Source organism: Chinchilla lanigera, unplaced genomic scaffold, assembly GCF_000276665.1.
Source record: "Chinchilla lanigera isolate Chin_1 unplaced genomic scaffold, ChiLan1.0 scaffold00089, whole genome shotgun sequence".
NCBI classification, from domain to species: domain Eukaryota; kingdom Metazoa; phylum Chordata; class Mammalia; order Rodentia; family Chinchillidae; genus Chinchilla; species Chinchilla lanigera.
This window is the reverse complement of record NW_004955490.1, coordinates 5107068-5129313: the sequence shown is the minus strand read 5'-3', so window position 1 is coordinate 5129313 and position 22246 is coordinate 5107068. Positions and strand designations below refer to the sequence as shown.

General features: G+C 36.2%; 1 protein-coding gene across 6 annotated transcripts in view; it reads right to left on the bottom strand.

The window, feature by feature from the left end:
* Chrdl1 (chordin-like 1) overlaps positions 1–21006 on the bottom strand; it is a 110372-nt gene extending 89366 nt beyond the window's left edge. For 3 of the 6 annotated variants that reach the window (XM_005404653.2, XM_005404652.2, XM_005404654.2), the window contains exons 1-3: positions 20562–21006; positions 16920–17068; positions 1533–1645 (exon numbers count right to left, since the gene is read on the bottom strand). In XM_005404653.2, coding sequence (XP_005404710.1) covers positions 1533–1645; positions 16920–17016 — 210 coding nt within the window. In that variant the 5' untranslated portion in view covers positions 17017–17068; positions 20562–21006. The remainder of the gene's footprint in view (positions 1–1532; positions 1646–16919; positions 17069–20561) is intronic. The other 3 variants (XM_013504551.1, XM_013504552.1, XM_005404651.2) reach the window with 3 other exon arrangements.
* Positions 21007–22246: the final 1240 nt, after the last annotated feature.

The window sequence follows — 22246 nt, the reverse complement described above, 5'->3', positions numbered from 1 at the left end:
CTATGAACCAAGTAGTAGCATTTAGAGGAGAGATCACCGAAGCACATCAGAAAACACATCTCCAGGCTGAGCTGTAAACGGAACCCCTAGTGCTGTATACTAAATTGTGTTCTAGAGTTAAGAGACTACTAATAATCATGAAAATCGCAATGATAATGACGATGACAGTGATGATAATAGTAGCTAACATATCTTGAAAATTTACCATGACCAAACAGTGTTTTAAGTGATTTAAATGGATTAGTGAATTTAATTCTAACCACAACCTTATGAAATGATAATATCATTATCTTATTTTAAAGAAAGGGAGCTGAAGGAATCCAAGAGGAGTTAGGTAACCTGTTTAACAAAACATGGCTCATAGGTGACAGAGCCAAGCTCAGAAGCTTGGTCTGTCTTCATTTTGGAACCTTCTAGGCACTTAATACCTCTCGATATTACCTGAAGGTTACATTTTCACGTGCTCAAAATTCTGAAAGCCCAAAAATCTATTCAAATGGCAAAAGGATCAAGCTTGTAAGTGTCTGGTCCTGATCTGCCTGGGCATGAAGGAGGCATTGCAATCCTTACACAAGGACACAGTTAAGAGTTAGTCTAAGAAATTCTTTTTATATGTTCAGAACTCTCAATTCTCACGGCTTAGTAAAAGGCTTCCCTTCCCAATTGGCTTAATGCAGCAGTTCTTGGTGTTGCATTTTGCAGCAGTGATTACGACCCTGAGGAAACTTAGCCATATCTGGGAACACTTTTGGCTGTCTCAACCATGGTTAGTGGCACTATGACCTTGTGGATAGAAGACAAAGGTGCTGCTAAACACTCTACAATGTATAGGACAGCTCCCATCACAAAATATTATCTATCGCCAAAGGTCAATAGTGTGAAAGTTGAGAAACCCTGGCCTAATATGATAATAGAAGCTTATTCAAAAAGAAAGACCATAGCTGTGATCTTGGGTCAAAACCATGGAAAGAATATGGAACTTACCTGTTTTGTCTACTGCAAAGATGGCAGTTGAGCTACTTTGTGAGTTACTGGACAAAAGCCAAGGGCAAGCTAAGAGAACTCTAATCCTTACAAGATATGGGCCAAGTTTTGTGAACTCTACTCTTAATTAAAGTTATTGGCTGAGACAACATAAAATACACTATCTCAATGAACCAGTTATAATGTGACTTAATCTCTCTAAAGGGCAAGCTTGGAAGTGGTTTCCAAAAACTATTTTGTCTTATATTCTAAGCATTATATTGAGCTTCTTCAGAATATTGAGCTCTTCTGCCCTTCCCACCATGTCCTATATGACTAGCCTAAAACACCACAGGTATCAGTCCATAACGAATACTCAGAGATCCCATAAAAATTGAGCCAAAGAGCAGCAGAGGGAAAAAGAGAGGAGATGTTTCTTTTTCTTTACAACCTGCTTCTTAATTTCTTTTGGGCCTTTTTCATCCATGTTCTCTGGGTACCTAGGCATTAAAAGTCTCTTGGCACGCTAAGGAACAAACTGGGATATTGCATGCCATGAGGGACTGTACCTCCGAGCAGATGCAATTCACACAGTAAACCAACCCATAAGGTTCCAGGTAAGGATGCCATCTCTCACCCACTCTGTACTTCTTGTCTTGAAACATACAGTATGTCTCTGAATCTGTGAGGGGAAAAATGGAGAATATGTCTGTTAGAAATCATGAACCACGTCTCAAAAATTCAAAGGCAGTCACAGATTCCACCCATTTTAGTGTATGTACACCAAGAGAAAAGGGATATAGAATGCTTATAGAATCCTTACTACTGGCCTGGTGTTTTGCATGTTCTGCTTACTCAATCCCTACAAAGAGCCATTAGGTAGGTACGACTATTGACTTACCCCACAGAGGAAGGAAATCAAGTCACATAACCACAATTAGCAGAGAAGAGAATGAAATCCAGGCTTATCTGATGGTTAAGGGCAACTCTTTATTAGTCTGCTAAGTAGTAAGATGAGGGAGCATATAATGAATCTTGTCTTTAATGATTATGTTCCTTTTCTTTGGAAATGCAAACTAATGCCTAAAATGTGGATGTATGGCAACATTCTCAGAGCTGCTTAGCAGTGGTATAGGAGCAACGGATTACAGAATTTGTTTTACAACTCTATAAATGGCTTTGCCTGCAGATGTTAACATCATTCAATCCCTGAACAAATACTTGAGAACTTCCTGTTAGTCAAGCACTATGCTAATTGCTAAAGATAAACTGAACAAAAATTTCTACACACAGTCCTTGCCCCTATTCAACTTACAGAATTTCTCTCCCATGAACAACTCCAAATTAATTCAAACCACAAATTTCCCTTTCTTAAAATGGAAATTTCGGGAGCCAGCAGCTCATCTTGTTCCATGTTACAGTTGAGCATATACCATGTTACTTGTCTTATTTTACATGTCTTCATAGTCAGGTTCCTCAAAAATAGGTAGCATTTTTTTCTTTACTGTATATCCAGCATATGTCTGAGCACACTATATCTAATAAATATAAGCAAATGATAACTGATTGATAAATTGAATTTCCAAGTCAAATGGTTTATCTTTTAACCCTATTCTCTTCTATCTCCTGCTTCCCATCCTACAAGGTCAAAATAAACCATATTCGTCTCATAGCAAATACATTCACTTTTCTCATTCTTATGTAAATTTATCTGATCATTGAAATGAAAAAAAAACAGAAAAGATAAGCATGAAACTGAGAGAATCTATTTTCAACTAATAAATAATATGCAAGGTATTGGTATTGAAATGTTTTTCATCATTCAAATCAATAAGCAAAAGACCAACACATCCAATAGTAAAATTATCAAAGAATATGAACTGGCAATTCACAGAAGAAGAAAAAGAAACAAGAAATAGATGTTAAAGGATGTTTAGCCTCACTAGTAATCAAATTAAAACTGCACTGAGGAAAATATGAAACTTACTGCTTTGAAAACCTTCTATGACTCTTTCCCATTATCTATAAGATGAATTCAAATTTACTTTTTAGGTCTTTGCTTCTAACTTGTTTGGAAAAATAAACTTTTAGACAGAAAATCTGCATTTGAGTCCTTCCTAGCTGTAGTTGTACAGAACAACTCACTTAGACTACTAATTTCAGTTTGCAGCATTTGTGAAATATGGATTAGGTTTCTCATAAATGCCTGAGGACTAAGTGGAACCTTTTTTAAACTATAATGTCCTATACCATGTAAAGTGTTAGTCTGTACGAGCTGCTACTTAGAAGGGTGATGTGTGCTTAATGTACACAACTGGAAAGTTACACAAATACAAAAAGAATAATAATAAAATCATATAAGCACAAGGAAGAAAGAAACAGTATATGTAATTACAGTATGAGAATACAACCATTTTTAAAATAATGGTAACACATAAATAGTCCATGGATTGAAGAAAAACAACAAATGGAAATTTTAAAAAGTATTTTGTAGTCAATGAAAATGTAAACAGTACAACAAATTAATAGAATTCAGCTAATAAAATACTTGAAATTCATAGTATTCAAGTGTTAGAAATTAAGAAACATTTAAAACTATAAGAACTAGAAAACCGGAAATTCTGTACCATTGTTTTTAATTTTTTTATTTTTTCCATTTCTTTTTAACTTAGTTTTTAATTTTAAGCAGAAAAACAGATAACAATGAAGCTGAGTTTCTGAAGAGGTTCGCAGGTGAGTACCAACAGTTGATACACTGTGTATTGTTGTCTTCATAGTAGTTATTCAGAGTACAACATATAGGTGTGATATCTTCTCCAGACAATATTAGCACAAAACTTTCTTTTCAATGAACTAAGAGAAACTAGCTGTATAACCATCTTAACTATCTTGTGTATACATATTTTTTTTTCATTTTCCTTTTCTTCCTTTCCAATTCTCCCATCACAGTTTGTCTATTCTTTTGAACATTTTCTACCCAATTTACAATATCTATTGTATATTTTGGATCTTATTTACTTGCTCAGTTTCCCACACTAGTGAGACAATGCAAAATTATTTAAAAAAAAAAAAAAAGACAAGAGCTAGAAAAAGCAGGGCCCAAAACAAAACAAACCAGTAAGAAAGAATAGTAAAAAACAGAGATCAATGACAGTGAAATCAAAATATCAATAGATAAAATGAGTGAGATCAAAACCTGTATTTTTTTTTGTGGGGTCAGTGAAACCTTAGCAAGACTAACAAGGAGTTTTGAAAAGAGAAGATGCAAATTACTAACACTAGGGATGAAAGAGAGGACTTCCTTAAAATGCGTAGACTTTACACGTGTAAAAAGTGCATTATTATGAATAATTTTATAATAGTTTGCCAACCTAGATGAAATGGAGCGATTCTTTAAAAGTCATAAATTACCAAAGGTGCCTGAAAAAGAGATACCCTGAATATTTCCATATCTTCTCAACAGTTTGAATTTGCTTTTGAAAACTGTCTCACAAAGAAAATTTCAGGGCCAGATGACTTCACTGGTAAATTCTATCATTCTCTCAAACACTTTCAGAAAAGTGAAAGTAAGGGGAACACTTCCCAACTGAATCTTTGACACAAGCACCACACTTATACCAAAACTAAATAAAGGTATTATTATTTATAAACACAGATACAAAAATTTCCAACAAAATTTTAGGAAATTAAATCTGATAAGACATACAAATCATAAAACTTTATGAGCAAGAGAGCTTGATCCTGGGAATTCAAGGTTAGTTCAACATTCACAATTGAATCAATCTAATTTACCATATTAACAAACTGAAAAATAAAAACCATGTTGTCTTTGCAATAGATGCAGCAAAAGCACTTGAGAGATCTTATGCCCATTCTTGACAGAAACTTTCAACAAACTGGGAAGAGAAATTCCTGCATATACAAAATATATATAGGTAACATGACGCATAATAGCAAAAGACAGAATTATTTCTCCCTAAGACTGGGAATTACCCTGGAATGTCTGCACTGCCACTCCTGAAAAAGGAGGGAAAGGTGGGAGGGAAGGAGGGAGATATGACAGGAGAAAGAGACCGAGACACAAAGAGACAGAGACAGACTTCTTACTAGATGTGAAATAAAACTATTTACGGATATTCCTTTTATAGCAAATTTACACACAGACAATTCCAAAGAATTTATTGAAAAGTTATGTTATTAAGTATGGTAAGAGAATTTAGCAAGATTGCAGAATGCAAGTCCAATATACAGAAACTAATCACATTTACAAATTCTTTAACAGTTAGAAGTTGAATTTTGATAGTGTAATATTTACAAGTCCCCCAAAACACAAAAATCCTGAAGTATAAATCTAACACAATGTACACAAGGTTTCCACTTAGAAAACTGTAAAACCCAGAAAAAAGAATTCAATAAAGGACTAAAATGGTAGAGAATTGTACCTTATTTGTCAATTGGAAGACACATTATTATTAAATTGTTAACTTTTCCCAAAGAGAATTATAGATTTTATGTAATTCAACTCCAAATATTAGCAAGATTATTTGTAAATCACATAATAAAGTGTTATTATTATTTTGAACAAACCATTCCCTAGTGTACAAATTAAAAACAGAAAAGATTTTATTTTCCCTTCATTTATTACTTCTCTAATGCTCTACCTTTTTATATAGATACAAGTTTCTGGCCTATGTTATTTTCTTCTTCTTAAATAATGTCTATTAACATTTCTGCAAGGTAGTTTCTGGTGACATATTTCCTCACTTTTTGTTTTTTTAAAAAAATTTATTCCTCACTCATTTTTGAAAGAAAAATTCCCAAGACATTCTAGTCAAATAAAAGTATTGCACTCCATCCTCTCCTCTCTCACACAGTTCCTGAAGAGAAATCTCATATAATTATTATCCTTTTCTTCCATAGGGAATATTATTTTTTTCTGGTTTCTTTACAGCTGATCTCCTTGCTTTTATTTTCTGCATTTTATATGACTAGGTGTAGTTTTTTTCCCATATGTATTCTGCTTGGTGTTCTTTGAGTTTTCTGAATCTGGGCTTTAGTGTCCATCGCAAAGGTTGGAAAACGCAGCCATTATTACTTCAAATATTTTATTATTCTTTCTTCCTTCCTTTGCCTATTGATAGTCCTGTTACATGTATGGAAACTTTTTCTTATTCTCCTGCAAGTGTTAGATATTGTGTTACTTTTATTCACTTTTTAAATTTGGGATGTTTCTTTATGTGTATCTTTAATGTACTCATACTTTATTCCCAATGTCCAATCTAGTAACAAATCTATTGCACTGCTTACTTTTGTTAAGAGTGTTTTTGACTTCTCATGGTTCCTTGTTAAAATCTCCCTTAGAGTTTCCATCTCTCTGTTCATATTATGCAGATCTTTTATATTGTCTATTACTTCCACTAGAATCCTTATATTTATCATAGCTATTTTATATTTCTGGTTGACCAATTTCAGATCTCTGAATCTGGTACTGATATTTGATTTGTCTCTTCAGACTTAATTTTTAGTGTGCGTTGTAATTTTTGGTTGAAAGTCAAATATGATGTATTGAGTGAAAGAAATTGAGGCAATAGACCTTCAGCACGAGGCTTTACATTAGTTCAGCTTGAAGTAAAGCTCTATTTACTGGTTGGAGTAGTTATGACATAAGTGGCCAAAATGTATTCTGCTGTCCTCATGTTTTCCCTTTCTTTTGTCTTTAGGATGCCTTAGAGGTTCCCTTTAAACTGTTTGAAGCCTATAGTCTTCCACTTATAATCGCTTATCATAATACAGAGATCTTATTGATGCAGTCAGTAATTGTAGGGGGGTAGTTGTATAATTATATAATTATCTCTCCACCTTTTAAAACTAAAGTTTTACTTTTTAAGAGCAGTTATAAATTTGAAGAAAAACAGAGATATCACAGAATTTTCCCATATACCCTCTGCCACCACACATGCATAATGTCCCTGGATTATCAAAATCCTCTATTGGAGTGGTACATTTGTTTCATTGATGAATTCATATATATTTCCATCATTACAGTATCATATAATTTCATGACCTAAAAATCCACTGTGTGTTGCCTGTGTACTCTTCCCTCTCCTAATCCATGACAACTACTAATTATTTCACTGTTGCCAAAATGTGCCTTTTCTAGAATGTTTTCACACCAAAACATAACATCAACCAATCTCCTATTTGGGCTACTGTATTATATTTTTCCATTTCTTACTATTAAAAAAATCCATAACAAACATCCTTGTATATAAACCTCTGTGTGCAACACTTTTTTTTAATATAAATTCTGAGTAGCAGATTTCTTGGGTCATTCTGAGTGCTTTCAAAGTAGTGATCTACACTGCCAATCTGCTTCCAGAGAAGCTTCAATAATCTCCTTTCCAATTAGTGTGGATGAAAATGCCCAACAATGAATATTTTGTTTAAAACTTTGACAATTTCATAGGGAAATATAGTATCAATTTTTCTTGTTTTTTATCAGCAAGGTTGAACAGACTATATTTGCTAAGAGTAGGTGATCAAAATCACTTATTGGTGGAAAGAGCATAGAAAACTAAAAACAAAAAAAAATTTTAAGGCAGAACTTGCACGTTCTTCAGCCAAGTCAGAGAAATGCATCCTTCTTGCATAGACACAAAGTAGGCATCTGCTCCATCATATTGAAAGATAGAGTAAAAGTATTTTAATACTTTAACAATCCTAACATTTTTAATTTATGAGACATGATCGTGAATTTCCCAAGACTAATGTCTCAAGAGACATTTTCCCTACCTTCTACATGTCAATGAGAAAACAGTGACTGTTTCTGTCAGTAAATATTGTCATTGACAAAGACTTAAGTGATGTACATTTCACATATATAGCATTTCAACATTTTACAAAGAATTTTAATACATTTGGAAGCCAATCCATGAAGGTAGATCCTTCAAATGATATTATTAGACTAGCAAAATAGTCATATAGGAGGAGGGCCATTAGTACTTAAATAGAGGTAAGCTAGAAGTTATGTAGAGTTAATAATTTTCATATTACAAAGTAAGGTAGTATATGTACATTATACATTTGATTCTGGCTTATTTTCACTGCTTGGATTAGTACAGTCGGAGGTTGATACCAGATCTACCTGTTTAAAATAGGAAATTGGATGTGATTTTGCAATCAGCTATGTGATCTACATGGTGAGACAGTCATCTCCTTACCCCTTTCTTACTAGTTGTAAAAGAAATGGGATCATACAAGATAAAGATCTCTGAAAGACTAAGCAATCACTAAAATAAAATAAACCATCAAAGTGTGGTTTTTAAGTGCATTTACACATTCTTAAAATTCTCATTCAAATTGTTAAATATTCTAACTTACAGGAAAGTCTGTCTCTGAAAAGACAGTGTGCTTTATCACTTTTAAGTAAGTTGCTTTCTCTTCTCTGAAATGTCTTTAAGGCAGATTATTTTACTGATGCTATTGCATAAATCACTTTAATGTGTCTGAGCTTAGCAGTATTCATGAAAAACACAGCTAACTAACCCAAATAACTGGTTTCAGCCAATAGATTCCATTTCCTCAAATTCAGCTTCTAAAAAATACTGTCAGACAAAGTGAAAACTGAATGATATGAATTTTTCTGCCCCAAATTTGATTCAAAGGCCAGAAGGTCGATGGTACGCGTAAAAGGCAGTGAGAGAATAAGACGCTGGGAAATAGGGAGACAAATGAAAATTGTGATAATAATAAAAATAGAAGAACTAATATGTACAGCCTCTGTTATAAGGATTTGACATTTATGAATTCACCAAATTTTTATAGAAATGTTACAAAATTGGTCCCATTACCTCCATTTTGCAAATGAGGCATCTGAGGCACAGAGAGGTTTGGCAACTTGCCCAAGTTGACATGATGAGTCAAGTATAGAACTGGGATTTAAACCTGAGTAGTCTGCCTTTGGATCCAAGAACTATAATCATTATATAATTCTTCCCTCCTGCTATGTAGTTAGTAAGGTGCAGGTCACCCTCTTTTAGAACTCTGAAAGTAAAGAGTATCCACACATTCTTAACCTAATCTTTTCTCAAATTACCCTTACCCTCCACTTTTAAAACACAGCTTTGATCACCTTCCAAGAACCAGTGCTGTTTACAGTTGTCTAATCAAAATGAAAGTAGACTGTATAAAATAGTATGGATGGAAACTTTATTTTGCCCTTTTTGCATCTAAACCAGTGACTAAGCATAAAGTATAAAACAGAGCTCATGTTCTCAAGGACTTTGAAATCTCATTGGGAAGACAAAATTACTCTAGCTAAAAGTCCTTTTTCATTCTTTTAAAACTGAATACTACTCTCCGCAGATGTTCACATGACATTTATTTCACATCTCTGTACTTGTCTTCCAAACTGCCGATTGAACATGCAAATATCTTACTCAAGCAATAACTGTTGATAGAAACCTGACCCTAATGCAAGCATAATGGTCTTGCATCAAATACATTCATCTTATTATCTCAGTAGTCCAGGATTAGAGCAATTATACTCCAGACAGAAATCCACAACTCCTTGATGGGGAAAAATTCAGAAACTATAGGCAGACAAGGAGCTGAGCAGTAACATCACTGGTGCTATTAAATAATCTGCAATTACTGACACTGACATTTTCACAAGCACCTAAGAAAATTAAACACCATAATCTTTATGACATGTTTTAGCATGGTTGTCCAAAATGGAGTGGTTAGCACAATTATACTGATTTCTCGATGAATAAACTGGACAGTTATCAATTTTCAGATCTATGATAAATTTCAACTCATGCTTATAAGTTTGATCTTTTAAAAAGTTTTTGGCACCTCCCTGGGGAGAATTTAATGAGTTACACAGCATAATCTACCACACCTGAAGTGCCAGTATATCATCTTGAACAAGAAGCAGAAGTTAGTTGATTTTACTATAAAAAAAAAATCTCACCAACTTTTAGGAGACATGAGAAAGAAAAATAAAGAGATTCTTTGCTAATATCTAATCTTCAATATGCCAGCTGAAGAATGCATGACTTACTACTAATAGTATGTGAGAGCAGAATTTAGTCTCCAAGGGATTCCAAGTACCCTGTGAGATGTACCTTCAACCTCCCTCATCTTGGATATTTTTCCAGTGATTCAGGTGGACTTAATTAAAAATAGAAATCTCTGCTACTTTAGTGGCCTTTCTTAACAGGAACAATGGCTACAAAAAGGAAACGGTGACAGAGATGTGCCATTATGCTGTCAACATTTTGCCCAATTATTATTGCTCATTTTCCAAAATCAGGTCAAAAGCCCAATAATTACATCATCAGTACAATAGCAAGAAAACACTCCCATGGAGAGTTTTTGATGAGAGTCATTACTGGAGCTGCACCATCATGAGTATTATAATATTTATTCTATTATAACCTATATGGTCATTTATCAATTTAAAGCAGAATGTAGGAAGGGAAACATTTAGTAGCTGCACAATTTTTTTCCCTTCTTTTTCTGGCATGAGATTCCTAGAGTTGAAGACTATCAGATTCCCTTCAGACTTTAAGACATAATTTCCAGGCTGTGGACACCACTGTAAAAGGAAAACAGTAAGAAATCAAATTTGTCGTTCTATATATACTGCCTATTTCTTCTTCCAGGAATTAATCATCTTATATAATATATAGATATAGATACAGATATATAGATATACACACACACCAGATAATTATGGTTATCCAGCCATACTGAAGTTATTGCTGATTTTCATTTTCTTCCTACTTTTATGTATTTTCTGCATGTGTAAAAATGAGCATCTATTTTTAAACTCAGAAAAAATCATGTTAATTTAAAAATTGCTAAGGTATCTGAAAGCTGACAATACAAGCTAATGGACATATTAAACATCTGTTTCTTTAACATATCTATATTCTGTCTTCCAATTAACTAAGGTCACTCAAAGGTAAAGTATTTGGCCCACATTTCCTGACTACTTATAGGAACACTTTTGTTGAGTTATAATTTAGTATTTGCTCTCTTCCTTTATGTAGGTTCAACAATGAAATGATGAAAAGATAATTATTTCTTCTATGAAACCAGGTTACTGATGGCCTCCTTGTACTACCCAGAATGTGCTTCATTTAATCATCTCATTATTAGTACTACATAAGCGATAGATAGGACATAGGAATAGTCTGTAGATGAAACTGTAATTTTCCAAACAAACACAAAGTTTCTCCTTTCAAGAGACATAAGCCAAATTTAGAGTGCAAGTTCCATAATCTACCAAACCACATTGTGAATACATCTACTCTTTGTATCTTTCTCTGATGGCCTCTATTTTATTTCATCTTTAAATCTATTATCTCACACCTACTCATTCATCTTTATCCTGTATCTAATCTTTTTAAAGGGATCCAATCTTTTTTTTTTTTTTTTTTTTTGGTTTTTCTCCGGTATCAGGAACCGAACTCACGACCTTGCGCTTGCCAGGCAGGCGCTTTGCCGCTGAGCTAAATCCCCAGCCCTAAAGGGATCCAATCTATAAATCTTAAATGAATAAAATTTTCATTGCATTAATTTCATGACAAAATTCACAGCATAGGTGATTGCTCCAAGTAACCAAAACCAAGCTTTGGTTTCCATTGTCCCACCTCCTCATTGCTATCTTCTCCTTCAGTTCTCTGTCTAAAAATAATTCTAAGTTCATAAGTAAAGAAACTTTGGTTCAAAGAACATAAATAACTCAACCAATACCTCACAAGTAACAAATGACTGACCAGAAATCAGGTCTCTTGACTTCAAGTATAGTCCTCTTTCTATTGGACTTTGGAGAACATTCCAATCCTACTGAGAAGTCAAGGAAATGTAAGAAGTGTGGGCATCAGGCACATATTTTTAACCTTCTGCAATGAATGAACTGGCTTCCTCAAAGAATTGCTGCAAACTGAAATAATGAATGGAATTTGGAGACCTGCATCTTAGTTCTGACTCTGGCTGGGACTTGCTCTCTGTTCTTGCATGAAGTCATTTGCCCTTACTGGGTTTCAAGTTTTCATCTTAAAAGTAAAAAGATAACATCATTTGGCTTGGGAGTGAGTTGTTCTTATAGGTACCATTTATTAAAAGTTAACTATGTGTCAGCCACTGTGCAAAAGCATGTGATATACACAGTGTGATTTATTCTTCAAATGACCATGGTGATGAACATCATGTTATTATTTCTCCCACTCTGCTGATATAAAGACTAATGCTGGAATGAGTAAATAACATTCCAAATGTACATAATACCGTCAAGAATCTAGGGATAGAATCTAGGTTATCTTCATACACCTTATGGCAAACCATTTGCCTACCCCTAAAATAAAAAAAAAATATTAAGAATATACTTTGAAAAACAGTAAGCTCTAATTTTAAGATATTCTTTATTTTATACCCACTTACTTAAAACATGTAATATATGGATAGAAGGACTATTATTTTGCACACACAATTTAGGTATACACAATGACCATATTCATTATAGAGAATTTGTATCTTTACATAATGTATCTTGATTCCTCTTCTTTTTCTCATTACCATCCCCTCCTTTCAAGCCCCCTTCTCCTCCCAGCTCACAAAGCTCGGTTTTCATTTTGTTGAAAAAAAATAAGAAAAGAAGGATAAAATGCATGCTTCTTTTTTATCAATCTATAGCTTCTGTGTGGCTGTATGGTAGTACTTTTTACATCCCAAATTTTAAGTATCTTCTTCCTTCCCTTCACCCTTTTGATGGCTTGCCTCTCTTGAGAATTTCAGAGGCCCACTTTAATCCAAATATAAATATTGGAAGCTTTTCTTCTCAAGAAAAAAATGAGTGAGAATCTGGGTCCTTGAAGATCCAGTTAACTCATTTTGTAAGGCAGGAACGGAGTCCCTGAAATACATGAACAATTTCTCTCTGCAGATCCTTTGTCAGATTTGGTACAGGTTGGCCAGTCAGAAGCATGTAAAAGAATAGTTTTAACAACTCAATTTTTCATCCGCACAAATTCTCTGCCCATTTGCCCCATATTTGCATGAATATTATGCTGTGAATTGCAAAAAAACTTCCTCATCTCCTTGATTACAACTTTACTAACAAGGCACAATGAAGTTACAGAAAGATCCTTTCCTGTAAGTCCTCAAATTTTGTTGATGTTCAATAGTAAGAAACTTTTACATAGTCTACAAGTGGATCATTCATTCATTGAAGTGAACTATCTGTATTGTCCTGTTTCCTGAGACAGTCCTCTCTCCTGTAAGAGCAACTGCACCTATGGCTAATTAGCTAGCAGCAAGTACAGCACAAACTTTCACCTGTTTTTGTGAAAAGAGCTGTCTGCAAATGAAGTACTTTCTCCAGACATCTTCATATTTCTGCATCAATTGAGAGAGCATCTTTCACCATAATGACATCCCAGCCTGATGCCCCAAATAGGAAAGCAAACAGGTTATAGAACAACCTGTTGACTTAGAAGTTTACATTCTAGGGCTGGGTATTTAGCTCAGCGGCAAAAGCGCCTGCCTGGCAAGCGCAAGGTCGTGAGTTCGGTTCCCGGCACCAGAGAAAAACCAAAAAAAAAAAAAAAAAGTTTACATTCTAGTAAGTTCTGGAAAAAAATTTTAAAAACTGTTTCTCTTGAGTAAAAGGGAGTCAGCCAGCAAAGAGATACACAAAGGTTTATTACTCTACACTCATACATTTCCTGAAGTTTTCTGTTTTATTTAATCTTTAAAATAATCATCTTTTTCATTTACTCCCATACTTTGTCTTCTCTAGAATTGGACAGTAAATATATAGGAAGTGGGATGTGCTTTTACTTTTGCCTGTTGTAAAGTAATACATGCCAATGGTGGAAACTTTAGAACAGATAAAAGAAGCACAAAGACTAATTAAAATAACATTCATAAGTGAACGACTCAGAGATTTTTAAACAATTGGTTTCCTCTTATATATTATACATCCGTATACATTTCAGATGGAATAGAGAACTATGGATAAACTCTCAAATTATGACAGCACCAGAAGAAAATATGGGACTCAACAGTGACAAAAGGCCTTCCTAACACAGGAATTCCAGCACTTATACAAGAAATGAATGACAGATCTTACCACATAAAAATTTAAAATGTTAATATGAAAAAATATAACATACAAAGTTTAAAGCAAATGGCAGACTGAGAGAATACTTGAAATGCAAAAAGCTAACAAATTAAAATAACAAAAATTAATAAATAAGTGTTTTTATATAGATAAGACAAGGAACCTAAAAATAAAATAGGCAATTTACTGAAGAAATCCAATTGAAATAAAATAGGGTTGAAAATATGGTACAGTAATAGAAAAAAATTGAAGCAAAACTTAAATATGGTTTCTATTAAACTAGATACCAAATACAAATATTAACCATGCTTCTGGAAAAGAAATTATATATGGACCTTCATACATAGAGTGTAAAATAATACAACTTTTTGAGGAGTAACTTGTCAGTACTTACAAAGATTAAAACCAAACATAATTTGACTAACAGTTGCTCACAAATACTTAAGGTGTTCATTAATGCCTTAAATGTAATGCCAAAAACTGTATATGCATCCTAAATATCTACAAATAGAGATTAAATAAACCACATATGCAATTGGAAACTAAAAAAGTATTAGAAATAGTATGGCACTGCCATATTACAACATTCTGATGTAGAAAGATGTCCTAAACCAGTAGTGGTGAACCAATGACATGTGTGCCACAGGGGGCTGATTGTTCTCACTGCAAGCTCTAAAAGGTTCACTGTCACTGTCCTAGACACATTGTTGAGCAAAAGGATAATGTACATGATTTCCAATTTTTATAAATTAAAAAACAGAAGTGTCTGTGTAGTTTCATAACACAGAAATGCTCAAAAGTACATAGAAAGCTACTAATAGTGATTACCCCTGGAGAGTGGAACAGAGAGTTAAAGGTTTTAAAAGTTTAGATATTTTCATATTTTTTATAAAATGAACACATATAAATTTTATAGTTTCAAAGATTAAGCAATTAGCTAATATAGGCATTTTCCAGGTTCACCAAAATTTCAATAAACAGTGTTCTTAATGTTAGTCTGGTGTTATGTAATACTTGGGTCACTTATATAACCAGTCTCCTATGGATTGACATTTCCACTGTTTCCAAGTTCTCACTGTTACAGCTGCAATATGTATCTCTGTAGATGCACATTAGGTATGTATGAAGGTTACAAACAGAAGGCATATGCTTTGATGTTTCCCCTTTAATTGAAGTGACTTTGCACATCTTCAAGACAGCTTAGTTGAGGCCGCAGAATGATGCTCAGGAACATGTTCATGGAATGATCTTGACTTTGGATTTATCATCTAACTGTAATCCTAAAATTATAGACCTGAACTTGTACCTTAGTCTATCAGTTATGTAATCATTTTGACATCAACTGAATATTAAATTGTCTTAGGACAAATTCATAAGCACTAAGAAACATAACAAGATATTAGTTTTGGTCCATACATATGTTTAAGTAACATCTTTCTCTGGTTTGCCAACAAATCTCTATGTTTAACAGAGAATATTCCTTACTTCTTCTTAAATATGAAAGGCCTCCTAGAAGAAGAGATGGTCTAATGAATGTTGTAAGCTTCTTCCATGAGGCCATCAATAATAGGCCATAAAGCAAGTTACTTTCTGAGAGGAGGGAATTTCAAGCCCCACTGACCTGAGCTGAAAATGGTTGTACGTGCATTTATTTTATTTCACACACACTTACAAGGAAGACTTGTGGAAGAGTTGGGCTCTGAGATGCACTACATTCACGTGGAAGGAGAAGAAAGTTGTGTGAGGAATGCAAGGTGGGTGAGGCTAACCCATGATTCCTTACCAAGACCATTCCCTGCTCAATTTCCTTTTCTGTCCGGATAATACTAGATATCACTATAGATTACTTGTGCTTAAAAATCTAATTAAAGACACTATTTTTCCCAAGAGGAAAACTAATTTCACTATGAAAATTGTAGTGGGAAAAAAATGAACTTAAAAATGGAATAGGTTTGGTACCACCCACCTTGTCAGCAAGCTTTCTTCCAATGTATTTAACTTATATTGATAAAGGAGAGAAATGCTTAAATAATGGGCTTCAGATACTGCTGCTGTGGCTTCTACCAAAAGTTTTCTCACAGCTCCTTCTCATGAATAAGTTCAGTGGAGCAGAGAATGGCCCTCTTGGACCAATTCCACTTTGTGCTTCTTTTTGATGCAGCCATAATGGGGAACTAGAGCTGCAGTTTTTCCTTCAAATTTAAAGCAAGCCATCTACCTCAGAGGGAGCTGCAAGTGGAGCAGGGATTACAGACTTTCTAGACATATTCCCTGGGTTTTCAGGGACATTCCTTTTAATAAATGCCATTCAATTTAGTGACAATCCCTGGAATCTCAATTTCCTCAAAGAAGTTTTCATGTGAATCCAGTTCCTGTGAAGGTTTTTTTTCCCTCTTCACTTTTTTGGCATAAGGAAATAGGCAGAGGCTGCTTTACTTTTTCTTTTCTTTTTCATAAACTAAAAATCTTTGTTGAAAAGTCAAATTTAGAAAAAAAATCCAGCTCATTTCTCAGATATTTCTAGAGCTATATAAATTAGAATGAGATTCATACAGTTTAGCACAAAGCCAGAAAAATGGACCAATATGTCATGTGTTCTGTGAGATAAAAGCTATGTGATAATCAGAAAAATAGACCCAAATTTAAATAGTCCCATTCAATGTTCTCTTTTATCACCTCATGCAAAAACCAGTAACATTCACCTTCTTCTCATAGAGTAATACCATGGGGACTTTTGGGCTAAGTCATAATCTCTACAGTTTGTAACCACATTTTCAAAAAAATTATAAGAAAGCATATTATTTTTTAAACTCAACACACTTACGTTTTATTTGCTCTGTTTTGCTTCCTTCTAGGAAAGTAAAGAAAAACAACATGGAAAAGATGTATCTCATGCCTCCCATTTTCCACTTTTTCCTCATTGGGACCACTGCGAAATGCAACTCAGAACCTCCGAGGTGTAGTGTACTCAAACTGTTGAGAAGAAAATAGAAAAAAAGACTTAAAACAAATCCCCTGGAACTCGTGGAAATCACTGATGCTGAGGCTTCCAACTTGCTAGGGAAAAAATGCCGGAGAATTTACATAAGTGCAAGCATTCTTTGCTTGCTGAAGAAAAAAGACTTGTCTCTCTTGTCTTGAACAGACTGTGGGAGAAAATTCAAGTGAATGAACGTGCATTCCTATCTAAAACCAAAGCTAAATGCTTACAAGCAAGTCATGAGAAAATAAAAATAAATTTTGAAATCCTCTTTTCAAAGGAAATGGATTTTCTCAGGAGATTCGAGGACAGGAGAAAAGAGAGGAGAGTTTGCCAAAGGGCTATTTAGGCAAACAAGGTAGAAACAATAGGCACAGCCTTGAACAGTTTCTGAAATGAAAGCTAACTGGTCTTAGCTTTAAGACCACTGTTATAATTCATCTTCAGGAATTAAGTGCAGATTGACTACTGTTTTTGTCTGCTCCTCCATGAGTTCTATAAGGATGTTCAGTTTGGCTACTTTTGTTTGAAAAAAACAGATGTAATCAGCAAATGGATGCAATTCAACACCTGAAAAGCTTTATTGCTTAAAATGGTTCAGACATATTTCTCTCCCATAAAGTGCCTTATGAAATGAGAATTTTAAATTGGCCATTTTAAGGGAAGTTAGGCAAATTTTAACAGAAGTTGTTCACCTTGCACCACCATCCAAAAGACCATTAAAGCAAATGCAGCTCTTTACAATATGAGGTTGGCATTTCCATTCTAAGGCATAGCAATCTAAAGCCTTCCACACCTTGCAGCTCAGAAAGTTTGCTCTACCTCATATTTAATCATGAGTCACTTACACAGACTTTAGAATTTGCAAGACTCTTTCAATAGGAGATTGGGAAAAAATGTAAATAGTTTAGAAACACAAAATTCAGCTTGGGGTTAACCTTGGATAGTAACTGGACTCTAAACCTTTTTAGGGAGTCTAACCTAAATACAGAGCATAATGATCCCAAAGGAATGCTCATTTTGGAGAACTTGATTTCTGAAGTTGATGCCACATTTCCTACTGTATGTGGTATGAAGTTGCTGGGAAGATCCGAAGTCCATTCTTTCAAATTATGAATGTATAACCAACGTCAAACTGATCACAGAGAATAATTTGTGCTATTAGGCAGGATTTACAACACTCATCCACCTTCTTTCTGTACTTTATCTCTGATCCTTATAAAAGGATCTAATTCTCCTAGGCTAATGCTCCTAGCCTTACAAAGATCTCAGCTCTGGTGTCTTGCTCCTTTCTGTGAGTTTGTGGTCTAGTTTCAATCAGAACATCTTCGTACCCTGAGAGCTACTGGTTCCTCTGAAGCAAGGCATTTTTATTAAGCATTTAACACAGTTGCCCACCTCAGTGAGCTTCATTCTGAGCCTGCTGAAATAAGCTTATCTCCTAAGCCTACAAAAGAAACAGATCTTTACCCGTTGAAATCCAACTTATCACAATCATACATGGGTCTCAGGGAGAGTTTCTGAAACTGTGGCTTTTGGGTCTCTACCCATGCAAGAACTAACAGGGTTGTTTTTCTTGTACAATGGTTGGGCGATTCAGTGAACAGTAGCATTGCTTCATAACTCAAACTGGCAAGAAAATGGCCCTTAGAATTTTTTGCTTTCCTTGGGTCTCAACTAATGTTATGAGCAAATAGAAAAGTTGGTGACTAGAGAGCAATTAATCTCTTTTGGCATTCCTGTCATCTGTGTGGCCTCCCAGGCAGGGATGGAGAACATCAGAAAATGAATTGCTTTATAAATATTCACTTTTGATTTACAAGATCTTGAAGTCCTGCCTTTGTATTCTGTGCAGAAATATGAAATGAGGAGAGTTCCCTACCCAGGTCTCCAGACTGTTCAATTTCTCTTTGTCTTTTTAAACTTTTTATTTTGGAGGAGGGGGAGCTCGAGACATTTGTTGGGACGGCAGCAGTGAACAAGCAAACATTGCTCAGCAAACATCCGACTCTTATTCTCACAAAGAACCAAACTGTCCTTAATTTTTCAAATTATACTTTGACCCAGTTAACTGGAGTTATTTCTGCATTAACTCTCTGTCTGCTTCACACAGGCTGTTGTGCCATGGAACTTGCACTGGCTCTTTTACAGGTTACTTATAAATGTAGCCATTGACATGTTTTGGTGGGAGGCAGGAACCAATAAGAAAGCAACAAAGAAAACAAAACCTGCAACTAACACTGGGGCTGAGAATGGGGAAAGAGGGCGGTGAGGGTTTAACAAGAGAACAAGAAATGTGTCACATAACAAGGGAAAGGTAGAGTATTATGGTGCCTCCAGGAAACAAACATTCACCTTGTATATTTAGCTAAGTGAACAACTGCTTCTTGCCCTGGCTGTAGACACAAGGCAGAAGCTCACACTCAGAACAGATTTCCAAAGGAACAGGAAGGGTTGAACACATGTCAGTCAGTTCTTCAAATCCCACAGTATCTCTTTAATCCTCCAGAAAGGCTGGGCTGACCTTGTAATCTCACACTCAGGATCATCTATGGGACAGCCCCTAGGGTAGCAATTTTCTTTCTGACAAACATTAAGAAAGACATTGGAGTCTCTAGTTTTTGTCCCTAAGTTGAAATCCTCTCTCCACACTACCACCAAATAAGAAAAACTCCTTTAACTCTTGTTGGGTTGCCACTGAAAAAAAGGCACTTTTAGCCCAGGCACTTTTATCCTTTGTTGGAGGCAATGACTTCATTGGTGCTTATGATTGACAAACAATGCCTCAAATTTGCCTTGCAAAACACTTTCCCATCTATCATTTCATTTGATTTCACACAACTCCACCTTAAAAATGGGCCCCAGACGAGGGGTGCGGGGGTGGGGGGAGCACTCAAATGACTTTAGTTAGTGGCAGGGTTGAGAGGGACTGGAAGGCTGGTTTTCTAAGCTCTGTGTTCTGGCAGTATCACTTTGCTTCCTGAATCTAGTGTCTCAAACTCTGACCCCAGTGGTCTGGGCCAGAAAATGAGGCAGATTTCCAGAAGACACTGGAGCCTTTTGCCCATCCACTCTCTTTCTTTAACTTTAATCAGCCACTGGTCCAGAGACTTCAGTAAATGAGAAAACAGACTCTTGGACACTTGTATTAATTAAGGGGACTGTAGAACCCACTAAGTATCGGCGGGAGTACGAGTGGCCCCTGAAAGCATCAAAGAATACCTAGAAATGTAGGCCAAGCAGGGAATGGCGAGTTGTGAGTTCAAATCCACAGATCCCCAACCTGCCTCAGTTGGGCGCCTTGAGTCTCACCTGCATCTCAGCCGCAGGCAGCTAGAGCATAGATCGGATTGGGACTGCAGGTCTGAGAGTTCAAGGTGCCCTAGGGGAACTTCCAGAGAGGGCTGCAGCCCAAAGAAGTCACACCACCTGTGCAAGGGCTTGAAAGGAAGGTGGAGGAGGCAGACGCTGGTACTGCTCACTGACCTGGGTGCTGGTCTCCTTCGTCTGTCACGCGTGCACGGGCTCTGGGCTCCCCAGGGCGCTCCTCAGGGATCTGGGGTTCGCAGGTTGTGGCAGTGAGCTATAGTGCGCGGGAGGGGGGGTGCTCAAAAGTGGGAGGGAGGAGAAAACATCACCGCCCTCACACCACGAGGGAGCGGCGGCTGGCCGGGCTACGGGGGCAGAGCCAAGGCGGGGCGCGGCGGCCCGGGGCCACCTGCCCACCCGTCTGCCCGCTCCCCACTTGGCTGGGGAGGCCGGCCGCTCGGCGCTGGCGGGAAGTCCGCAAGCACGCAACAGTTCAAGCACTCACCCTTTCTCCGTCTCGGCAACACAGCTTTATTTCTGCTTCCCCGCCAGAAAGTTAAAGAACTGGGAGAAAGTGTGAGGCTCAGCCGCGGACTTTCCCATCACGCAGAGCCCCACCGCACCGCCCCCCCTCCCTTGGCTGGAAGAGCGATGGGGTCTTAAAGGGACCGCACATCTCTTGCAGCCCCTCCTCCCCTCTGCACTGGACGCACCTAGAAGCTCCCCAGCACTAGGGTATGCCCTGGAGGCCATGGCTACTGTCCTCCATCCCTGCCTAAAAGTCCGGCACCTTCTCCCTTGTGGCACAATGACCTTCACCGGTGTGCCTGCTTCAGTTCCTGAGCTGGTGTGTAGCATGCAAGTTGAGCTGGCCTGGCTGAATAGTCCTAGCATGTTGCTTATCATTTGGGACATTTCCCAGGATCCTCTCTGTGGCAAAGGAGAAAGGTTTGCTGTCCTCAAAGATGGTTTTCTGGAGATTTAGATATCTACTTTCTGCCACAAAGAGAGCTCTAACTTGTTTACACATCTTGAAGAAAGCTAATAGTGGCCCACCTCAGCCAACCACTGCTTTAGCAGATTCTAAATTGGCTCAAGGCCCAAACCTTAAAATAAAAGCAGCACTGCTTATCCCGAGACAAACTTACAAATCTGTGTTTATTGGATGACCCATAGTTACAAAAAAATTATCAGAATGCTGTAAGGCCCATGAAAATACTGCCTTGACCAAACCCATTTATAGTTTAGACCGCTAAATTTGGAAGAGAGCTGCTGGGATTTTTCTCCATGAACTGGATAACATCAATATTCTGTAGAGTACTTTATGGTTTGTAGCTCACTTTTTCATGCCGTACGTCAATATTATATTTTAAAACCTCAGCACAAACTGAACTATCAGTAACTTCACGTATGAGTTGCTGGAGACTTTCCGAGCCATTCAGTTTTAACCTTTTTATTTCACAGAACAGGAAGCTGATATAGAGGATGTTTGATGTACAAAGCTAGTCAATGACAAATTTGAGATTGAAATTTAGATTTTCTGACTTTTAACTCACTATTTTCTGATTGTTATTTCCAGTCCATAGATGAAGAAATTGATACATGGGGAAATTGTGGCTTGTCAAAAACCTTCTCATAAGGAGCAGAGAACAAAGGAAAATTAAACACAAGTAATTGTCCTTTTTTCTTTGCTTAGAAGTGTTAATATCTAAGTAGACTTTGTATTGTTGGAGATGTTTATTGCACTGTTAAAAAAGGAAAAAGTGACCCTTTCCGAAATGTGGCCTTCAGAGCCCAAAATGTCTAGTTTAATCCTGCTACTTAGGTAGCCATACTTTGCCATATGCATTTAATTTGAGCTG